This window comes from Mizuhopecten yessoensis, unplaced genomic scaffold (assembly GCF_002113885.1).
Source record: "Mizuhopecten yessoensis strain PY_sf001 unplaced genomic scaffold, ASM211388v2 scaffold6683, whole genome shotgun sequence".
In the NCBI taxonomy this organism is placed as follows: domain Eukaryota; kingdom Metazoa; phylum Mollusca; class Bivalvia; order Pectinida; family Pectinidae; genus Mizuhopecten; species Mizuhopecten yessoensis.
In genome coordinates, this window is record NW_018406672.1 from 56,211 (window position 1) to 80,195 (window position 23,985).

Genomic DNA, 23,985 nt, shown 5'->3' on the forward strand with positions numbered 1-23,985 from the left:
GTGTCTAATGTATTACACTGTGTCTAATGTTGTACACTGTGTCAAATGTATTACACTGTGTCTAATGTATTAAACTGTGTGTAATATATTACACTGTGTCTAATGTATTACACTGTGTCTAATGTCATACACTGTGTCTAATGTATTACACTGTGTCTAATGTTGTACACTGTGTCAAATGTATTACACTGTGTCTAATGTATTAAACTGTGTGTAATATATTACACTGTGTCTAATGTATTACACTGTGTCTAATGTCATACACTGTGTCTAATGTATTACACTGTGTCTAATGTCATACACTGTGTCTAATGTCATATACTGTGTCTTATGTCATCCACAGTGTATAATGTCATACACTGTGTCTACTGTCATACACTGTGTCTAATGTCACACACTTTGTCTAATGTCATACACTGTGTATCATGTCATACACTGTGTATAATGTCATACGCTATGTCTAATGTCATACACTATGTATAATGTCATACACTGTGTCTAATGTCATACACTATGTATAATGTCATACACTGTGTCTAATGTCATACACTATGTCTAATGTCATACATTGTATCTAATGTCATACATTATGTCTAATGTCATACATTGTATCTAATGTCATACACTGTGTCTAATGTCATATACTGTGTCTAATGTCATATACTGTGTCAAATGTCAATCAGATATGGCATGTCTATATGCACAATAACACAGAAGTCACGTAAAGTAAAAATTTACATTTTAACGTCGTTTTGCCAAGACTTAATTGCAATTTAAATAAATCAAATTCAAATATTGCTTTTTGTACATCGTTAAAATAAGCACTCTTAAATTACTCGTTTCTGCTTGTATTTTAGCTAACACTCCCTACTGGGTTGGCGCAACACGGGACAAAGCTGGGTCTCCTCAATTTTCGTGGCAGACCTCGGAGAGAGTAAGTCCTCAGCCTTCCCAAAACTCCTTGACCGAAATGTGTATGTGTGTATACAATAGTGATTTCATTGACGGCCATTGTACACATGAGTACAAATACATCTGTGAATTGAATACCAATGTATTGTAAATGCGGTTAACAGATTTCAAACCTTTCCTTCAAAACGTTGAAATACAACTTGTTTTTTTGTTCAACTTTTATGTGTGCGGACGAACACATCGTCATTAGACGAAAGTCAGTGAACGGAGGAAAAGTAAGCGGATGGAAGAAGACGTCAATGGACGATGACAAACTTTAGTGGAGAGCAGAAAACGTTGGTGGACGTAAAAGAGCGTTAATGGACGACAGAAACGTTAGTGTGAGGCAAAACGCGTTTGTTGACGATGGAAAACGTTAGTGTACTGGAGAAAACATTGGTCACGGAGATAATGTTAGTGGACGGTAGAAAACGGTACTGGACAGAAGAAAACGTAAGTGGGCGGTAGAAAACGTTACTTGACATAAGAAAACGTAAGCGGACGGTAGAAAACGATACTGGACTTAAGAAAACATAAGAGGGCGGTAGAAGACGACATAAAACGTTAGGTGACTGTAGAAAAGGTAAGCCAACGAAAGAAAACGTAAGTGGGCGTTAGAAAACATAAACGGACGTAAGAAAATATAGGCGGCCGGTAGGAAACGTAAGTCGGAAACATTAGTGGACGGTACAAAACGTAAGCGGACGGTAGAAAAACATAGTTGACGTTAGAAAATGTTAATGGACGACATAAGACGTAAGTCAACGAAATAAAAACGTTATTGACCAGTAGAAAACGTTGCAGACGGTAGACGATGTTACAGACAGTAAACAACGTTAGCGGACGGTATAAAACGTTAGTAGGCGGCAGAAAACATTAGTTGTCGGCAGAAAACGATAGTGGGTACACAACTTTAATGGATGGTTCAAAACGTTGGTCGACGATTTAAAACGTAGGTCAACGGAAGAATGTTAGTGGATGGTAGAAAACAATAGTAAACGGTACAAAACAATATTGGAGAAAATATCGAAGACCAGCATAAATTGATAACATTTAATAAAATAACAAATAACTAAAATAATTCAAGTATTACAAGTATCACTAATCTTTCCCTATCTGACTAAGGAGCTCCTTTGATATCCTGACTATGTGTAAATTTCACATATTTTAATATGTAGATAATCTTATCCAGCTTACAACATATCAGAATAGTCGGATAACCCTAACAGGCTGCATAATAACCAAATAAATGATACTCAAAATCATACATAAATACACTGTCACTGAGATACCTTTGTAATTAAACCTACTGTCCTAATGGTGTTAATTAACCCCCTTGACTGTTCACACATCACTGTAGATATACAGTATATTAGTAATAGAGTACAACCAGTATGTCCACTGCACAATGTATGAGTACACGTCCCTCCGCAAACAAATGTCTCTCCGGCGCACAGAAATACATCTCCTTTCACCATGAACTGCTGGAGTCGCCTCGATGTAAAAGAAATCGGACATCAAAAGGCAACGACGAACAAGCACTGTTGGGGAACATCGGACATCCACCACCACTGAGACCAGTACTACACACTGCGGCCCCTTCATAACTTCAGCCGCCACGTGTTCTTGTTTACTGCTTACATGTCTCAAGTCACGTGACTAGCCGCACGGCTGCCTACCGCATGATCACTAATACACCCCCACCTTGGACCCCGGGGAGTCTTCCTCACCTCGCTCTAGCCCATCATGTTCGCTAGCACCTCACTCCTTGTGGGAAAAATGGCGACTGCCACGAATTGACTAGCACATGTTCTCACTACTACTTGTAAGCTACACTCTGATTGGTCAGTGAAACGAAGATTAACAACGACTATCCAATCATCTTTCTTCTGTACATAACAACTTGTAATCGGCACCCCTCGGTATATATACGTATATATACAATAACCTGTAATCGATAACCTTCGGTATGATCAAATGATATAATATACACATGTACACACGACTATGTGACAGTTGCTTCCCCTTACTATACGTTGCCTTTATTTTTTTTCGTTCGGATGTAGACGTCCAGTGGAGAAACCAGAAGTATATCCTTGAAGCAAAGACAATTGTGTTTCAACCCATACCTGAACATCTTCATATAGTGAAAACAATCCTCATGTTTTAATACTGGTTAATTTAGATAAAAACTACTATGCATTCTGAGTGAAAACAAAATCAAACACATCAATTATGTTACTAGCAAGCACGAAACTTCGTTCAGAGATTATCATACTATGACGTCACAAGCACATCACACTCAATCGGACTTCAACGGTTATTTCCGGAAGGATGAAAAATAACCGGAAAATCATGGAACTAATGTCCGTTGCTTGTACATCTCTTTGTCGGTGCTTCATGACTCTTTTATTTCAGTTTTTGCCACAGGCACAAAAAGTAAAAATGCGGATATTTTCTGAAGATCCTTTTTGTCATCAACCAGGTTCTATTAATATTTATACCGGGAGATATCTTCAAAAAGAGCCGGCATTAAACCAATAGGTCAACTTGTTAATTTATTTTTCATCGCCTTAAATTTTATCAGCTTTTGATTTCCATTTGTTGAGAATATGAACGAAATAATTAACATTTTTGAAAGTCTGGTTATAGTCTTTACATCATTTATGTATGCGTCACCACTCATAAAGGATACAGTGGATAATTCATTTATGACGAAATCAATAATAATTGTCCGGACAACCAACCCTACTTCAACGCCCTTTTTCAGCAACGTATTACTTTTTTTACAGCCCTTTTACAACTACTTACAGACAGAAACTGTTTAATCTTACTTGGCATCATTACCTGTCAAACCTCGGTGACAGTTACAAAAGTGTAACAATGTTTTCTTTTTTTTTAATTTAATTTTTTAACCAACATTTCTAATCATTTTCTTAGACTTATCGTCAAATATGTAATATGCACTTTTTTCTATACATGTAGCATTTACCAATTTTTTTCCCAACTTATCTCAATCATTATTTGTGTGGCCTGACGGAAGCACACAGAGGATTTAATTCTTAATGTGGGAGGAAGATTGAGTATCCGGAGAAAACCCGTGTGGTCGAGCAGGTGACCGGGATTGAATCCGGCCATCTTGGTTAAGACGAGCGCGCTATCCACTGCGCCATCCGACCCATCATATACGTTACGCACAAGAACAAATATCTACTTCAGCTTTGACTGGAAGAAAATGGCGTCATTGATGCAAAATATTATATTGTAAATACATTTACCAATCATCAATGAAAAAAACATCTGGGCTTTCACACGAAAAAATGACGAGAAAAACTCTAACGTAAAATTACTAAACAGGAGAAAATCTCTTTTGAGAGGATACGTAGACAATCATGATATCGCTTCTAGTTATGCGAACTTTCTGTAAACGGAATTGTTAACAGTTACTTTTTTAACTGTCAAACGATTTAACATACTGACAGCTTCAAATGGTATACATAAAAGTCAAGCCAATCACTCACTACCATATTGCTGTACGATATTAATTTATTGAAATATTAATTTGGTCCCGAACAATGACAACAGGTTCGGTCAATGATAACGTTGCAAATTCGGCCCATGTAACACATAAAAATTCGTAAAATTGGCGGTAAATCTGACGTTGCATGTTTTATGACGTCATAATTAAGCCGATTCCAATGGGGGCTGAACTTACCCGAATACCTGTCCGAACCGTCCGATCTTCCGACAGGGAAAATGAAATAATGTTCAAAAACGGACGTGCTGCCATACATCCCAGAACGGACTTCAATAAAAATGGACCGAACTTGCCCCGATCTCCCCCATTGTTATGTCAGTCCAAACTCATAAGAGCTTATGTTTAACTGTTATTCCTCGACTAGCCGACTTTGAATAAAGTTTATCTTATCTCATTCTGAAAGCAGTATTCCGAATCAATGATAATCAGAGATCAACAAAAACTACGCTCTTTTAAGGCTTTGGCTTTTCATATTATGATGTCATTGTTTGTTCTCCATGCTTAGAATACATATGGTTATTCCATTAGTAGGGATAATGGAACTACACAGGCATAAGAATTGTATAATCACGGTTGTCGTCGTTACCTGGTAAACATTCTTCATATGTTTCAAGCGCACATACAAAAGTTTCTACCTAGCTTCTTATGCAACACAATGTTGGCATTTAACAAACCAAAACAATGTATGTACAATTCACAACTTACAGTGGTACAGCGCTTGTGATAATGGATATATATTGCATAAAGGATAGCATACGAGAGACATGATTGTTTAGCGTTAAAACATTTCCAGTGATGGATTCCACTTCAAACATAATATGAGATTTATGATATGTCAATTCCAGATACCTTTAAAGTTGTCAATTTGATCTTGCTGGGAAAATTGGAAAATATGATATGGCATTGATCGATATGAATATCGCTCCTTCAGGTTTGTGTGTGGTTTGTTGTCCTACTCACACGCGAACCGAGTGTTGCACTTGGCTGGTTATGTGTAGTGCAAGTATTTTCCTCCAAATCAAATTTACGATGCAGCGTGAATCATCAACAATAAGGACGCAGACAATTAAATAATATGACTATAACTCAAACGTTTCATTTTCAAAACATATTTTTTTTTTTTATTATAAATGATTATAAATTCGACGTTTTATTTACAAACCATAATTAACAATGATACATGCAACAACACGGCTATAATAACTGCTATAACAGGAACCCTCAAACAGCATAATTCTGTTGCTGAGACGCAGTGTCTGATAAATCATTCTTAACACAAAGGCACTGTAACAAATGTATGAGTCTTAACAAATATTTACCAAGGCTATTCATGACCGCTCCTCTATGATAGTTGGGGTACAGGTAAATGTGTGTTATGAAGTCACTCAGATGTAAATAGCTATAAATATAACAGATAATAACTGCCTCGTATTTACAAAACCTCCAATATAGGATATCTACATGGCACAGTATATACATGTAACAAAGGTGACAGTGCGCTCCAAAAAAAAAAAAGTAAAATGAACGATAAACGAATAATATATAATGGTAGATTAATCCACATACTACGATACTCATTATTATGGATTGATATATTTTAATACATAGCACTTAATATCATAAGGTTTACAATGTATGATGAGTTTCCACAGAGTAAATAAAGGGCGCCATGCGCACTTACATGGATGAGTTAAGTTATGGGCGGAATGGTAAACTATATTGTTATACGTTGTGATATGTAAAAGTTCGTGTTTCTGTATAAATAAATGGGGCGGATTGGCCCGAAAACTTGACAGTTTTTTATGTCTGCACACTGTAATAAACTGAGATGACGCCATGATGCTCTTGACGGAAAGTTTCTTATACGCTTGTTCAACATTCGTAAACGCTGTTAGCAAAGAAGTGTCAATGTTTTCAGTATTCAGTTACTTGGTTTCTGGGGGAAAACATCTTCAGATTTTACGGATGATCGTAGGTTTCTGACACCATGTAATAAACTGATATGACGCCATGATGCTCTATACAGGAAGTGGTGTACTTTTTACCTCCTACATTAGAGAGTTTAATATAAGGTCGCACACTAGAAAATGAGCAAACTGGAACAATACAAAAATAATACATTAATCGTGCAACTTAACCACCTTCAATACAAAAATTACAAGGGTACATACTCGATCTATTTCATCCAGAAGTTATCTGAGAGAGCAGATCCTTAAGAGGAAGAGCGATTGGTTTGTTTGCGTTTTACTTCCTATTAAGAGTTATGGTCATTTAAGCATATGCCATGTTTTGGTTCTGGGGAACAACTGGATTGACTGGAGGAAAACCACCGACCTGCGGGTATTACCTCGGGACTGTCCAACTAAGTCCTCGAACCCGCGACCCAGTGCCAACGCGGTCATTCATTAAAATATGTGCGTTTCAATTCGTGATTGGAGTTTTAGCTGAGCTGGAAGAGAACGACGACAATAGGTTGGTTATGTTTTGGGTCTACACTTCACCAAACTGTTGAAGTAAAACACGTGAAAAGATTTTTCAAAATAGTTGTAGTAAAATAAGTCAAAATGTCGGTTGTGTTTGGAATCTTACTTCATGGAACGTCCAAAGGTTGTTTCTTTATGGAGTGTACACTGTGACAACAGTTGTGATGTCTTTGGGGAGAACATAGACTGGCTATGAAGAATTTTTCGGCTGCATTTTACTACTAGATTATCTCCCCCTAGTTTAGAACTTAGGATCAGACCTCCGAGTGATCAAAAGTTTTTGAGTTACATTGTGACAGTAAAACATGCCAACAACGGGGTTGTGTACTGGTAGTAGACCACCCAAGACGGTTACGTCAGTGAATGTCAATAGCTTGTGTGTATCTTTGGTCTGCACAATGCTTGACGTTCACAATAGAATATGTCAGTTTCTTGGGTGTGTTTTGGGTTTGCACCAAGCAGGACGGATGTTTCTGGCAATATGCTGTAATGTTCGCAGTAACCTCGGCAGATCTGCAATGATTATTAATCCAAATACTACACATATGATCGCAGTTCCTATATATCCAACAATTGCAGCTGAATGTCGCTGGTCGCCTGCCGATATCTTACGTCTAATCACAGAGGATAGGGATGACTTGTTTACTGCTAATTCACTCTTAAGTTTGTCTATGGCTTGCTGAAGTTGCGCCATAGTCATATTCACTATCAGGTTTTTACCAAGGCGCGTACATCTGCAGGTACACTCTGAAATATAACAACGACCAATAGAATTAATGTTATCTTCTAACATAATACAAACATTAAGAATAACCAGAATATCCATATGAAAATTAATTTTGAACACTGATCATTGATAGAGCACAAACTTTCTCAAAGATACTATTTCACTAAATTAAGGATACTTTTTTTTTCAACAAATCGATAGAATCATATACTTTAATTAAAAAAATACACGAAATAAATAACTGTGATTATATATAGATTAATTCAAGTGTCCCTTTAAAACGTTGAATTACTTTTTTTTAAATTGATCAGAACAAGCTTTTAACAGTTTTATTCATTGATCCACTTGTTAATATCAACAGTTTACAGTATGCTGTTATAATTAAGAACCCGCGGAGGAAACATTATTTATCATAACAAAAAGTAACAGACATAGATTTGAATTCTGATTTAAATTAAAAGGCGAGATAAAACATTTGGCATCACAAAACAGATATATTTACACGATTAAATACAGCAAATCAATGGTTAACAAATTAAAGATCAATAAATATTTTGCATTTAAGACAATAAATCTGGCCGTAGAAGATAGCTCTATAATAACCAGTGGATCATCAAGTACATGTATATGCCATTGTTAAGGTAATAGGATTGTGTCGCCATTTCTCATTAGAATTTCTTCAAATTTTGTAGTTATATCGCTAGTTGCAGTTAGTTGTAGTTTTTCTGCGACAAAAAAAATAAAGGTTGTCATAATTTTAAGGAATTTAAATGGAAATTTATGTAAAAAGGAGTGACTTTTGAAAAAAAAATGAAAGACACAATTTTTTGCGAAATAATGTCAATACAAATAATACTGCCAAAGAATAGTATTTCATTAATGTATATCAAATTAATAAATGCTGAAATTATGTCAAATAAATGATCAATAAACGATTAAAAATTGACATTTTATAATAAAACCATATGTACATAGTAATTGCAGGTAAGAGTTATCTTTCTTGAAAAACTTCACAGTAGTGAAATAGGTAGCCGGTTTCCTGAAGTACAGAAAAATGGATACATGTGGCTCATTGATAAAAAAAAAAAAACACCTGAATTAATGCCTGTATTGCTTTGAAATACTTTAATATTGAGAGATAACACTGTTCTGTCAATAATAAACATACAATATTCATCAGTTTAATATTTAACATTAGAATATGCGGAAATTGTGATACTGTCTCCCTACATTGGATTTTCAACTAGGGATGTACTTCCTACTTCCGTTTATCAATACACTCCTATGACCTTAAGTTAATGTGGAGTAATTGAGTTGTCCTTCTTGGAATAGTGGATCACAGCGACTGTTGTGAAAGAAACTGTAAACATGGATACATACAATTCCATGAAGCTGAGATTAAACTCAGTTTTCATTTCGTAGTTTTGGTTTTTCCTTTCTTTTATAAACTGCACACATGTTAATGCCAGTCTTAACCCCTGCCCCACATAGTTTAGGACTTTGAAATCAATATCACGAGGAAATTATGAAATGTGTAAAGCGGCAGATTTGCTAAAAGTAAATATATGCTTTGCTAATGTTTACCCAATGGAACTCGAGAACGCAAATAACTAATAATACATAAGTTGAATAAATAGCCATTTTAATAAATAAATATACAACATTTGATATAGCGCCCTTTCTAGCTAACATAAGCCACTCTAAAGCGCTTTACAGTACATAGATATACAATTTTATACAGTCAAATATAATTAGCATATATGTTAATCAATAAAATATTAAGGAATTCGCAGGAGCTGCCTTATCAGGCGCTAACTACTAGTTCTATGCCACCTTGCTATTATCTCCCTATGTGTGTATGCATGTGTGTGTGCTGGAGATGTATTGTGTTTTGTGTTATACCATGTTATACACCTCATTTGTCAATATCTTTTTTTCGCAAAGCAGCGATACATTTAAAATGCTAGGTTTCATTAACAATGTGCTAAGCATGGAAATGTGTGTTTTGGTAAGAAAATATACTACCCTTTTTAAATGCAAAAATTGTAACTTTGTAAATGTTCAAAATATTTTCCCGTAATACCAGCCGCGTTCAATACGTCATATGGAAAGGAAATTAGGAACAATATACGAACAAATTTGATTATTGAGCAGAATTGGTTTTTAATTACCGTATTGTTGATAAGAAAGTGGGACTGACAACAAACATCTACTATGACACAAGACATACCTCACATACATCGATAAATCGATTATTTATTGATCCAAATCCGATCTCATTATCACCAACAGCTGTTACATGTAAATTCCGTCCTCGGTTTTCAATTGTTCAAAAGTTCCTACCTGAGCGAAAGCTATTTTGTATGTCATATGGGTGACTAATCAACAAACCGTACTTTTTCTTGTTTTGAAGATTTTCGGACCGCCTCTTTTTGTTGAATAGTCCATCCTATGACCTACACAAATGGTGTTCGCTCAGGCGGGAAATTTTGAACCATTGAAAAAGATGTTGGCTGGTTGATACGGCGCAATAATCACGGTTTATAATTTAGGAACCGCTTTGAGACGACCTACGAATTCGAACAAGGTTGTGATAAAGCGGTATATAAGAACCTCCAATTATTATTTTTCTTCTTATTATTATTATTTCAATCCATACTCGTAAAAGACAGCTAAATACTATAATTAGTGGTATTCATGAAGATTGTTGGCATTATAATGACTCCATACGAGTTATCTCCCTTCAGTGGTTACCTTTACATAAACTAGGTAAGGTTTCCGATATTATTGTAATGTGAAGATAACTCATGTATTGCCGTTTGAAGGTTTGAAAATATGAACCATGTTTGTTTCAAAACCTAGAAAGGTGCATGCATTAATATGTTTCTAACTGAAATGACTACTTAGTATTCGCAATTACTCAGTGACGTAACATTATACATACAATCTCTAAGATCGTGATGAAATATCATAAAGAATTAGTCAGAGATGGTACATGTATGTTCTAAGAATAACTAAAAAGTCAAGTTCTTGAAGTGCAATATTGTTCTTTATATAATCAGAAAGTATCAGGATAGGACGTTCTAAAAAGAATAAGTAAGTATCAGGATAGGACGTTCTATAAAAAAATCAATAAGTATCAGGATCAGGCGTTCTATAAAGAATCAATAAGTATCAGGACAGGACGCTCTATAAAGAATCAGTTAGTATCAGTATCAGACGTTCTATAAAGAATAAGTAAGTATCAGGATCAGACGTTCAATAAAGAATAAGAAAGTTTCAGGATAGGACGCTCTATAAAGAATCAGTAAGTAACAGGATAGGACGTTCTATAAAAGATAAGTAAGTTTCAGGACAGGACGCTCTATAAACAATCAGAAAGTATCAGGATAGCACGTTCTGTGAAGCATAAGTAAGTATCAGGATAAGCGTTCTATAAATAATCAGAAAGTATCAGGATAGGACGCCCTATAAAGAATCAGAAAGTATCATGATAGGACGTTCTATAAAGAATCAGTAAGTATCAGGATCAGATGTTCTATAAAGAATAAGTAAGTATAAGGACAGGACGGTCTATAAACAATCAGTAAGTATCAGGATCAGACGTTCTAAAAAGAATAAGTAAATATCAGGATCAGACGTTCTATACAAAATAATTAAGTATCAGAATAGGACGCTTTATAAAGAATCAGTAATTATCAGGACAGGACGCTCTATAAAACAATCAATAAGTATCAGGATCAGATGTTCTATAAAGAATAAGTAAGTATCAGGATAGGACGCCCTATAAAGAATCAGAAAGTATCAGGATAGCACGTTCTATGAAGAATAAGTGAATATCAGGATGCGACACTCTATATAGAATCAATAAATATCAGGATAGCACGTTCTATGAAGAATAAGTAAATATCAGGATAGGACACATTAACAAGATTAAATAAATATCAGGAGAGGACACTCTAACAAAAATCAGTAAATATCAGTATAGAACGTCCTATAAAGAATCAGAAAGTATCAGGATAGAACGTTCTATAAAAAAAATAGGTAAATGTTAGGATAGGACGCTCTATAAAAAATCTGAAAGTATCAGGATAGGACACACTAACAAGAATAATTAAATATCAGGATAGGACACTCTAACAAGAATCAGTAAGTATCAGGATAGTACACTCTAACAAGAATCAGTAAATATAAGGATATGACGTCCTATAAATAATCAGAAAGTAGCAGGATAGCACGTTCTATAAAGAATAAGTAAATGTCAGGATAGGACGTTCCATAAAGAATCAGAAAGTATCAGGATAGGACGTTCTATCAAATATAGGTCAATAACCGGATAGCACGTTCTATAAAGAAAAACTTAATATCAGGATATGACGTTCTATAAAGAATAACTAAATATCAGGATAGGACGTTCTATAAAGAAAAATTAAATATCAGGGTAGGACGTTCTATAACGAATAACTAAATATCAGGATAGGACGTCCTATAAAGAATCAGAAAGTATCAGGATAGGACGTCCTATAAAGAATCATTAAATATCAGCATATAACGCTCTATAAAGAATAAGTAAATGGCAGGATGGGACAATCTATAAAGAATAAGAAAATATCAGGATAAGACGCTCTTTAAAAAAATAAGTGAATATCAGGATAGGACGTAGTAAAGGGATTAAAAAAGTATCAGGATTGAACGCTCTTTCAAGGATAAGTAAATATCAGGATAAGTCACTCAATAAAAATTAGTGAATATCAGGATAGGACGTCCCAAAAGGAATAAAAAAAAGTGTCAGGATTGGACGCTCTATCAAGAATAAGTAAATATCAGGACAGAACGCTCTATAAAGAATCAGTAAGTATCAGGACAGGACATCCTATAAAATATAGTAAATATCAGGACAGAACGCTCTATAAAGAACAGTATCAGGACAGGATATCCTATAAAGTATAGTAAATATCAGGACAGAACGCTCTTTTAAAAAAGTATATATCAGGATAGGACACTCTATACAGAATCAGTGAATATCAGGATAGGATATAATATAATAAGTAAATGTAAGGATAGGACGCTATATAAAAAAATCAGAAACTATCAGGATAGCACGTTCCAAAACAAATCAGAAACCATCAATATAGGACGTTATATAAATATTAAGTAAATATTAGGATAGGACATCCAATAAAGAAAAAGTGAATATTAGGATATAACGCTCTATAAAGGTTCAGTGAATATCAGGATAGAACGTCTTATAAAGAATAAGTAGAAATCAGGATAGGACGCTCTATAAAGGTTAAGTGAATATCAGGATAGGACGTCTTATAAAGAATAAGAAGATATCAGAATAAGACGCTCTATAAAGGTAAGGTGAATATCAGGATAGAACGTCCTATAAAGAGTAAGTGAATACCAGGATAGAACGTCTTATAAAGAATAAGTAGATATCAGGAAAGGACACTCTATAAAGGTTAAGTGAATATTAGGATAGGACGTCCTATAAAGGATAAGTAACTATCAGGATAGGACGTTCTATAAAGAATACGTAAATATCAGGATAGGACGTTCTATATAGAATAAGTAAATATCAGGATGGGACGTCCAATAAAGAATCAGTAAATATCAGGATAGGACGTCCTATAAAGAATCAGTAAGTTTCAGAATAGGACGCTCTATAAAGACAAAATCAAATGTAAGGATAGGACTTTCTATAAAGAATAAGTTAATATCAGAATAGGACGTTCTATAAACAATCAGAGAGTATCAGGATAGCACGTTCTATAAAGAATGAGAAAGTATCAAGATAGGACATACTAACAAGAATAAGTAAATATAAGGATAGGACACTCAATAAATAATCAGTAAGTATCAGAATAGGACATTCTAACAGAAATATGTGAATATCAGGATAAGACGCTCTATAAAGAAATATTAAATGTAAGGATAGGACTTTCTATATAGAATAAGTGAATATCGGGATAGAACGTCCTATAAAGAATAAGTGAATACCAGGATAGAACGTCTTATAAAGAATAAGTAGATAGCAGGAAAGGACGCTCTATAAAGGTTAAGTGAATATTAGGATAGGACGTCCTATAAAGAATAAGTGAATATCAGAATAAGACGCTCTATAAAGACAAAATCAAATGTAAGGATAGGACTTTCTATAAAGAATAAGTGAATATCAGAATAGGACGTTCTATAAACAATCAGAGAGTATCAGGATAGCACGTTCTATAAAGAATCAGAAAGTATCAAGATAGGACACACTAACAAGAATAAGTAAATATAAGGATAGGACGCTCAATAAATAATCAGTAAGTATCAGAATAGGACACTCTAACAGAAATATGTGAATATCAGGATAACACGCTCTATAAAGAAAAATTAAATGTAAGGATAGGACTTTCTATATAGAATAAGTGAATATCAGGATAGAACGTCTTATAAAGAATAAGTAGATATCAGGATAGGACGCTCTATAAAGGTTAAGTGAAAAACAGGATAGGACGTCTTATAAAGAATAAGTAGATAACAGAATAGGACGCTCTATAGAGACAAAATCAAATGTAAGGATAGGACTTAATATAAAGAATAAGTGAATATCAGAATAGGACGTTCTATAAACAATCAGAGAGTATCAGGATAGCACGTTTTATAAAGAATCAGAAAGTATCAAGATAGGACACACTAACAAGAATAAGTAAATATAAGGATAGGATAATCAATAAATAATCAGTAAGTATCAGAATAGGACACTCTAACAGAAATATGTGAATATCAGGATAAGACGCTCTATAAAGAAAAATTAAATGTAAGGATAGGACTTTCTATATAGAATAAGTGAATATCAGGATAGAACGTCTTATCAAGAATAAGTAGATATCAGGATAGGACGCTCTATAAAGGTTAAGTGAATATCAGGATAGAACGTCTTATAAAGAATAAGTAGATATCAGGATAGGACGCTCTATAAAGGTAAGGTGAATATCATGATAGGACGTCCTATAAAGAATAAGTGAATACCAGGATAGAACGTCTTATAAAGAATAAGTAGATATCAGGAAAGGACGCTCTATAAAGGTTAAGTGAATATTAGGATAGGACGTCCTATAAAGAATAAGTAACTATCAGGATAGGACGTTCTATAAAGTATAAGTAAGTATTCGGATAGGACGGTCTATAAAGAATAATTGAATATCAGGATATGACGTTCTATAAAGAATCAGAAAGTATCAGGATATGACGTTCTATAAAGAAGCAGTAAGTATCAGGATATGACGTTCTATAAAGAATCAGAAAGTTTCAGGATCAGACGTTCTATAAAAAAACAATAACATTCATTGCGTAACGTTCTATCCAATTAAGCATGTTGAAAATAATTACATAAGTTAAATAAATAGTATTTGATTCGATGTTTAGAGAAATAAGATTTCTGACTTGTTCTTGTTCTCTTAACTTTACAACGCTTCATGACATCATTCGCTATAGTACTGTTGTATTATTGACATACACTACTTGACCTGCTCCGCTTGAGTGATAGGTTTAATTATCAGACTAGCATTCAATATTGCAGTGTAATATCCGACAACGTTAGCCTATTACAATATGACACACTTGCCAGGGCTTTACAGCTATTGTGTCGGAGCTGTAAATATGTAGTGATGAAATTCTAAAGATTACTGGATGCTTTGTCGGTATGTGTTGAAATTCTTAATCAATTAATTAAGCTGTAATAGTTTGGTATGTTACTTTGACTACTATCCAGTGCTACATCTATTGTACGTACGTAAATATTTCAGAGAGCGGTCTAACCAGTCGGCATGCCCTCATCAGCGATCAAACTACATCATGTAGTGCACCTTCTTTATAATGCAATTTAATTTATCTTGCTGCTTATTGTCGATGTTCACAATAAATTATTGCTTTCACTTATTACTTTCAACGAATTTGATTAGGTATACTTCCTAAGCCATGCATTGGTATCATAATGTGTATATATATATCGATATAGTAGGTTTGGTTTACAATATTTTATTGATACAGCGATGAAAAGAACAAGACAACATGTTTTGACAAAATATAATTGTTCTCTCCACAATTAAATTGATTCAAGGTTTGGTTTTACGTCCACTCCACTACCGAATAGTTTGGTTATCCGGCAGACGAAGAAATTCAGGAAAATGAGAAGAAGGGATAAAGTATGGAGTGAAGGAATAGAAAAGGGAGACAGAGGAGAGAAGGAGCTGTGTAACCTATATGTATTAAGGTATACATCTATATTTTGTAAAACGACTCCTATGCCTTATGTTTGCCTTAACCTAACACTAGTTGTAAGGCAGCACCAAAGCCTGGATCGGAAGTGTGGTACCGAGTCGCCGTCAGCCACACCAGCTCCTGACTTTTTTTTATAAACTTTTGTTTAGAATATATACTTCGGAAGGCCTTCTAAATGTCTAATAACGTATATCTATATGCGTATATAGCAGGTTTTACCCATAATAACAGGATCACGTGACATATATAATGTTTGCACTGAATTCTCACCAAACTGATGTGTAGTTGAAACTTTGGTAGTAACGGGTGGCTCATAAGGATCTGTAAATAGACAGAATCACTTCATTAATGAATGTTTGCTATATAGAAATAAAAGGAAACGAAAGAGTCGTTTATTTGGGGGAAAAACTTATGCAAATCAAGTCATATTAATTATTTAAACAAAATGTCGTTGTTTTAAAGACAAAAATAATTGCTTGACGCATATACAATGTAATGATATGAAGACTGGGAGTACAATCGGAGACGTAACATTTGAGGACCAACTTTGTGGTGATGACGTAATGGATAGATAAGTGACAGCTCGAAATTACCAAAATCTCGATAAGTCTTGAGGATCCCACAACAATCTCTGATAAAAATAAACGACGAATTCAGCAAAGATAACGATGTTTGTTCGTAGTTGTAACCAGGTAAAATTAAAGTTAATCTGTACAGCGCGAGAAGTGAAATGAGGTAAACAAAACTGTGTTATTGACAACTCAGTTAGTATCCACACAAAAGCTTTTCTACTATGTAAAAAAATAACAAGTTACATCTACATTCAATGTCACAATGAAATGGACTACGGTCGCGGAGATAGACGGTAGCTATACTAAAGGGATATTTGGGTTTGGTTATAGTGTGTTAATTATTCTATTGCACATTCCTATAAGTGTTTTTACTTTTCCTTACATGCTTCTTTTTCACATATGAAGTTTTCTTCTAAGCGGCACGAAGCGTCCTGCCAACGTCTGTCAATCACACGTACGCAGTCCTCATTCAAAAGGTCCGGCTGTCCAACATCCCAGATAGTCATGTCACTCTAGGAACAAAGGCAACCAGGTTTGATTCTAGGGTTTCAATATGTGTGTTTACTTACGGAACACTTAGGAAACATATGTATTTGTCTGAGGAACTGAACACAATGTATGTAATTTGTTATATCAGCAAAAACATTTAAAATAATGAACAATAATTAACGTTGTATATAAAGGTTCAGACAACTCAAACATCAGCTAGCCATTACGTTGTATATAAAGGTTCAGACAACTAAAATATCGTAAGCAAATACATTGTATATAAAGTTGAAAACAACTAAAACATCAGCTGGCCCTACGTTGTTTATAAAGATTTAGACAACACAATTATCAGCAAGCAAATGAGCTTTATAAAAAGGATAAGACAACTAAAACATATGGTGGCTTATTTGTTCAATTTCGTTATTTCGTTATTTTGCCGCGAAATAAAAAGATTATAGAAGGTCGTTTTTTCGTATTTTCGCGGCGAAATAACGACATTATATTTGAATCTTAATTGTCGAGCGAAAAGACGAAATAATTACGCGATATTATCGACCTACAACTGTCGTTATTTCGTGTAACAAATTTCGTCATTTCGTCATTTCGTTAATTCGCGGCGAGAACACGACATTTAGTAAAGTAAAAAATGTCGTCGTTTCGTTATTTCGCAGCGAGATCACGACACTTAGGGAAAATAAAATGTCGTCGTTTCGTTATTTCGCGGCGAGATTACGACATTTAGTAAAGTTAAAATGTCGTCGTTTAGTTATTTAGCGGCGACATTATGACATTTAGCAAAGTTAAAATGTCGTCATTTCCGTTAGTCGCTGCGAAATGACGACATTTTAACTTTACTTTTGTCGTCTTTTCTCCTTTTTTGAGGTGAAAAGGCGAGATGACGACAATTTAGATACACATATTCTATAATTTAGAATCTCGTTATTTCGCGGCGAAATAACGAAATAACGAAATGGCACAAATAAGCCTCCAAAAAAAAAACATCAGCTAGGCATTACTTTGTAAATTAAAGCTAAGCAACTGAAACATTAGCAGACCACTACGTTGTATATTGAAGTTGTGATTACCAAAGTTCCATCTAGCCAGTAGAATGTATTCTCTTTGTAGGGTTTTGCTGCAATCCAGAAACTGGTTGAGGAATAACCTGTTATTTTGTCTGAAAATGGAATAAACATGGTAAAGCGATATAAGGGATTTACATGTTTTGCAACATCTAGTGTATGAATAGACTAAAAGAAACCAAAGAATAGTGTAAAAGGCGTACAAACCATAAAGAAGCTAACAAAATTGCTTATTGCATCAATTTTGATAAAGATGCTGATATATTCTTGAATTCTCGTAGCACGTTGTCTCTCCGATTTCACCTTACCTTTATCAAAACTCTTTTTATACCACAACTGACACTTAACATTTTGAGCAATGAGCATTATTCATGTTGTAACTTAAGTCAATATCGATATAAACTTACGAAAAAGATATACAACATTTCATATAGCGCCCTGTCTAACTAGAATAAGCCACACTAAAGCACTTAACATAACAAAGATATACGATTTATACATTAATCAATAGATTTTTATCAGGAATTCACAGGAGCTGCCCTATCAGGCGCTAACTACTTGTCCTATGCCACCTGGCTAATATCTCCTTGTGTGTGTATGCCTGCGGGTGTGCTGGAGATGTATTGTGTTCTGTTTGTAGTGGGACCGTACTATCAATGGTATCATTTATAGTGCAACCTCACTTGAATGCTACAGTTCAAATACCGCAACATCTACCCCAGACCAAATTATACTTAAACTGGATTGTTGGAGTTGTGTGGGCAGGCAAAAAAACACTTTCTCTGGATATTACAAGCGTCCGACGACTTTGGGGAATGAGCCCCGGCCGCCTGGTTGGAAGGCCGAATTGTAAACCACTCGACCAATCCGCAATAAGTAATAGTATATAACAAAACATTAAGAAACTAATAATGTTAGGAATATATAACATATATTTTACAATGGTTTATGTGATAACATCCTACTTCATTAAGTGGCAACCTGTCAGAACTGCAGAAATGTTATAAGCCTTATTATACACGCGCAATTTTGACTCCTTTCCATTTCGGTCTGGGCATGACCATAAATATCTATACACTAAATCTGGTGAAAATCAGTAGACAATTAAACAGATTGTGTCCGGAAAATCAAGCAGAACTAAGGACAAACCCATTACACTGTAGCTAATGCCTTCGTAATTTGGCTCTAACTTTGGACACCTACACTCAGCAGTAAGATAGTATTCCCAGTGCGACAGTGTTCTACTGAAATGGCGCATTTTAATGTAAAGAAGAACAACAAAAAGAAGAAGACAGACGGATTGTCTCCCGGTTCTGTAATTTGTATTTGAAAGTACATGTATCAGTTAAGCTGTTTCAAGCTAATGTTAGAAATTATTGTATAATTACGACATTTTTTTCCGTATTCATTATGCATGGCATGTTTTTGTGTCCAGGCGATGATAATGTGCCAGATAATACAATGACACATATAATTGCTCGAGTCTCTTTACTGAATTATGTATATCAATAGTCACGCACTATTTGTTAGTAGGGTGTTAGCCTACAAATCAGGGGGAGATAACTAATTATTTAGGTTAAAATGGTACGGTTTGAATACAAAAGAGTGATATCGTACAGTCTATGGCCGGCGATATATCAAGCCAACTGTAATAGCAGTGCTGTACTATGTGGGCGAACTGTGGTATAGAGATATAGTTACATGTACTACCTTTCAGGAAACTATCGATTTCTGGCGTCATGTGAACTAGATGACATTGTCTCTCGACGCATGACGAATGACAGTGATCCCAAGAAAAATGCTCCTGTGGAGTAAATCTCCTATGCATAAAACACGTATCACTTCCATATTGGTGCAAGTTCTCGGGCGTAAATCCTGATCTTTCCATAGTGGACGTATCACTGCATTTCTTCGACACTGTATAACAAATGAGATACAAACATAGTTAGTCCATAAGGACCATACGAGTAGCACTGTTTACACGTCAAATACGAAAGGACACCAAATATCAGAATACATTATTATACGATAATTATTGGATTTTTTTGGTTTGATTTGTTTGTGTTTTTACATCCTTATACTTACATTCTGTACGCTTGGACCCATTGGCGAAGATGACATTCATTTTTGCATTACACAGGTGACCTAATTACTGCGTATTGATACGCTTTAATGACGTAACACAGTGCGTAATTGGTACACGTCCGCCGTGAAGCAGTCCTCGATGTAGTTTAGTTATGCTAATATGATTAACATTAATGAGTATGATAGGCTTCATTTAAAGCTCAAATGAGTTGTGTAAGATACATGATTCAAATATCCGACTTTTGTAAATTCTACAAATAAAAAATTGAAAATGGAACAATATTCTGCTTGTTTTGTTGTCATGCTGTTGCTAGGACTCCCAGCAAAAGTTTTACATTTTTCCCGATAAAACACGCTGTTCTAAATAGAAAACAATGCCGCTATTACTTTTTATTTATGCTTGCATCGGTATATTCAAAGCATTTAAACATGTAAATAACGCTAACGCGATCCATGGAATATGTCCAGAAAGCCAATGTTGTTATGACATCATGGATGTTGAAAAAAATGCATTTCTTAACTAAAAGCAATGGTCATTTAAGGACGTGCCAGGTTTTGGTGGTGGAGAAAAGCCAGAGATCCTCGAGAAAAAACACCGACCTTCAGCCAGTATCTGGCGACTGCAACACGAAGGTTTCGATCCTGCGACCCAGTGGTGGAAGGCTAGTAGAAGCTGAATGTTAGACGCCTTGACTACATGACCACCGCGGCCCCTTACTGTTTTATAGTATAGAGCTTGTGTGGAATGTATTATTTACAAAAGCTTTGTATTTTCCAAGTTATTATACTCATGCCCACTAATCATTTCAAAAGACAACATTTCATCAATGTTTGAAGAAAGAATCGAAATAATCAATGCACAATGATAACGTTAAAAATATCATAATATCGAGGTAGCATACACACTTTACATGTCAGAGTGAGGCAACAACACACTTTGAATGTCAACGGGAGAAAGCATACAGACTATATTAACAAACGTGAAGTAGAATAAACAAGTTATAGGTCAGAAAGTCGTAGCATTAACAGTTAACACGTCAAAGTGAAATAGCTTACACTATATTTACGTCAGAGTTGGGTACCAGTAACACTTTTAAAACACGGCAGAGTGAAGTAGTATACATATTTTACACGTCATGCTGAGGTAGTGTAAACAATAAACACATCAGAGGGAGATAGCATACAAACTGTGCACGTGAGAGTAAGGAAGCATACTCAGTTTACGCATCATACCATGGTAGCATACACACTTTACACGTGAGAGTAGAGTAACATACTCAGTTTACACATTAGGGGGAGATAGCATACAAACTTCACACCTGACAGTAGGGTACCATACTCAGTTTACACATCAGAAGAAGGTAGCATACACACTTTATACGTGAGAGTAGGAAAGCATACTAAGTTTACACATCAGAAGAAGGTAGCATACAAACTTTACACATGAAAGTAGGGTAGCATACTTTAGTTTACACATCAGAGGGAGGTAGCATACACATTTTGCAAGCGGGAGGAAGGTATCATAATCAGTTTACACATCAGAGGGAGGCAACATACAAACTGTACACGTGCGAGTAGGGTAGCATACACAGGTAACACATCAGTGGAAGGTAGCATACAAATTGTACACGTGAGAGTAGGGTTGCATGCCCACGTTCCAAATGAGAGATGGTGTGGCATTCAGCACTTCAAACGTCAGAGTGTTGAAGCATAATCATTTGACATATCCAAATAAGGTAACACACGTCTTTACATGAGTAAAAATAACCAAACATATTAGTATATAAGTATCAATAAGCACATACAATCAACACCACTTAAATATTGCTGTAATTATGTCAAGCACTGTATAGAATGATATAAAGATTAAACAAAAACTAGTAAATGATACCTTGGCATATGAATCCGCGTGGTACACCAGCGGCCGGATCATCGCAACTATGATCTTTCATAAAACCGCCTTGGGAATAGACGCATGCTAATACTCCGTTATTTGGTTCTCCGATAAACCACTTGAGAGTCGTTGCCTAAAAGTAGTCATCGATACTAGCTATGACTATTATTGTCTTGAAACACATATGATTCATAGCTGGCATGCATGCACACGCAAGATTATCTGCACGAGATACAGACAAGCCATACTTACATTAAAACAAAGTTATATATACACATTGTTAAGACTTTATATCTGACAAAGGTATCAAACGCGAAAGAAATTGTCTGCATGGAATATAAATAAGGCATAAACTACACCATCTTCAATAAGATTCATCAGTTTCGTAATGTGTAATATCAAAGTTTTTCTCCATGCACTAACGTGTTGCAGCGTTTCTTGACCAAAAAGGTACCAGTCGTTCTTGAAACGTTGTGACATGTTTAATATGAATATTGCTAGTGTATAAAGTATATATAAAACTTTAAAAAAAATAACGTTATAGCTTATACCAATATACTTGTATAAGAATGTACACACGGATATCAGGCAATTCAATGCTATGTTATAAAACAAAAGCACATAGTGTACGCACATATGTTTGTTTATGCGCTTTCAGTTAACCACTTGATAATGAACAGTTTAATAGAAAATGTGAATAATAAGTGCAATGTAAGAAGCAAATTGAAGAGTAATGAAGGTACATAAATAGTAAGGTCGAGCATTGACAGCAATACAAAATCCCCAAGCAAACAAACGACTACATGTGTATGGTTAAGGACGAGACCCGGTTTCATGAAACGTGCGGCCATCACTACATATATTCGCATAAACAAAAAATAAACGTATACCTCGGACAATGTTACGCTTGAAGAGGGAAGGACTACACATTTTTACATTTGGCCAAAGAACAGATTCCGAACGTGACACTCAGTCATCCAATAGGTTTATACTGGCAAATGTAGGTGACAGATATATGCAACTGCCAAAGTGACGCATGGAACGTCAGACAGACTGAATCATAGATGAACGGGGTACAAACATATCATTGTTCTAAAATTGTATTTTCTTATCCTGCTCATCATATATGTAATAATAGCCTATTCTCCTGGTTTTAGAAAATCTACAACAAAGATTCTGTCTTCGACCATAGTGTTTGTGGATGTCGATTAAGTTTCTTTAAATAGTGGGGACTATCTCATACAATGCATCGTATGTGTTTGCATCACAGTTGTGTGCCGAGGCCTGTTGGCACAGGTAACCAGTGAGGTGAATACAGTACTGACTTATTGTGTCTATCGAGCACAGGTATGCAGACATGCTGCCGTGTTCTGGACCCTTCAATATAGTGCAGTTAATGTATGACAGATATACATGTATTATACCGGAGAGGAGAGCATTTTCGAAGCACTAAAATTGTATATGCACCTATAGTGATAAACTGCCAGATACATTCAAAGGAGTTGCAAAAATCACATTTTTGTTGTAAATACATCCACAAGTACGTCTTACTTGCAAGTTTTTGTGTATTTTAACCAAATAAGCACGTGCTATATGCAACGTAGGATTGACATGCGTGATATTACTTTTATTACATAGTTTCAAATCTGGTATAGTAGATTTTGAAATGATATTTACATGTTTCTGCACTAGCCTATTGAATTATCATAGCATACCCTACATCAAACCTTATCCATGTCCCCCAACTCTACCCCACCCCCTCCCCCTTCCCAGTCCAACAATCACATTTTCCCAACGTCAACCCCAAACCCATCTAGAACTCCCTTTATATTGCGATTCCGACTTTTACTCGAGATTATGTGTCTGCTGATGCTTGCGAGACAAACAGTTAGCCCT

The 23,985-nt window shown here is 35.2% G+C and overlaps 1 protein-coding gene and 1 long non-coding RNA gene across 2 annotated transcripts in view; both read right to left on the minus strand.

The window, feature by feature from the left end:
• Positions 1–7,674: 7,674 nt before the first annotated feature.
• On the minus strand, positions 7,675–17,036 carry LOC110452458. Its single transcript, XR_002463189.1, has 3 exons — positions 16,925–17,036; positions 16,241–16,291; positions 7,675–7,719 (listed from the first exon to the last, which is right to left on the minus strand). It is a non-coding gene; the product is annotated as an uncharacterized LOC110452458 (long non-coding RNA).
• A 5,036-nt stretch (positions 17,037–22,072) lies between these two features.
• The window catches only part of LOC110452402 (snaclec coagulation factor IX/factor X-binding protein subunit B3-like), a 29,018-nt gene continuing 27,105 nt past the window's right edge, over positions 22,073–23,985 (minus strand). The window contains exon 5 of the mRNA XM_021500903.1: positions 22,073–22,222. Within this exon, the coding sequence (XP_021356578.1) occupies positions 22,073–22,222 (150 nt within the window). The remainder of the gene's footprint in view (positions 22,223–23,985) is intronic.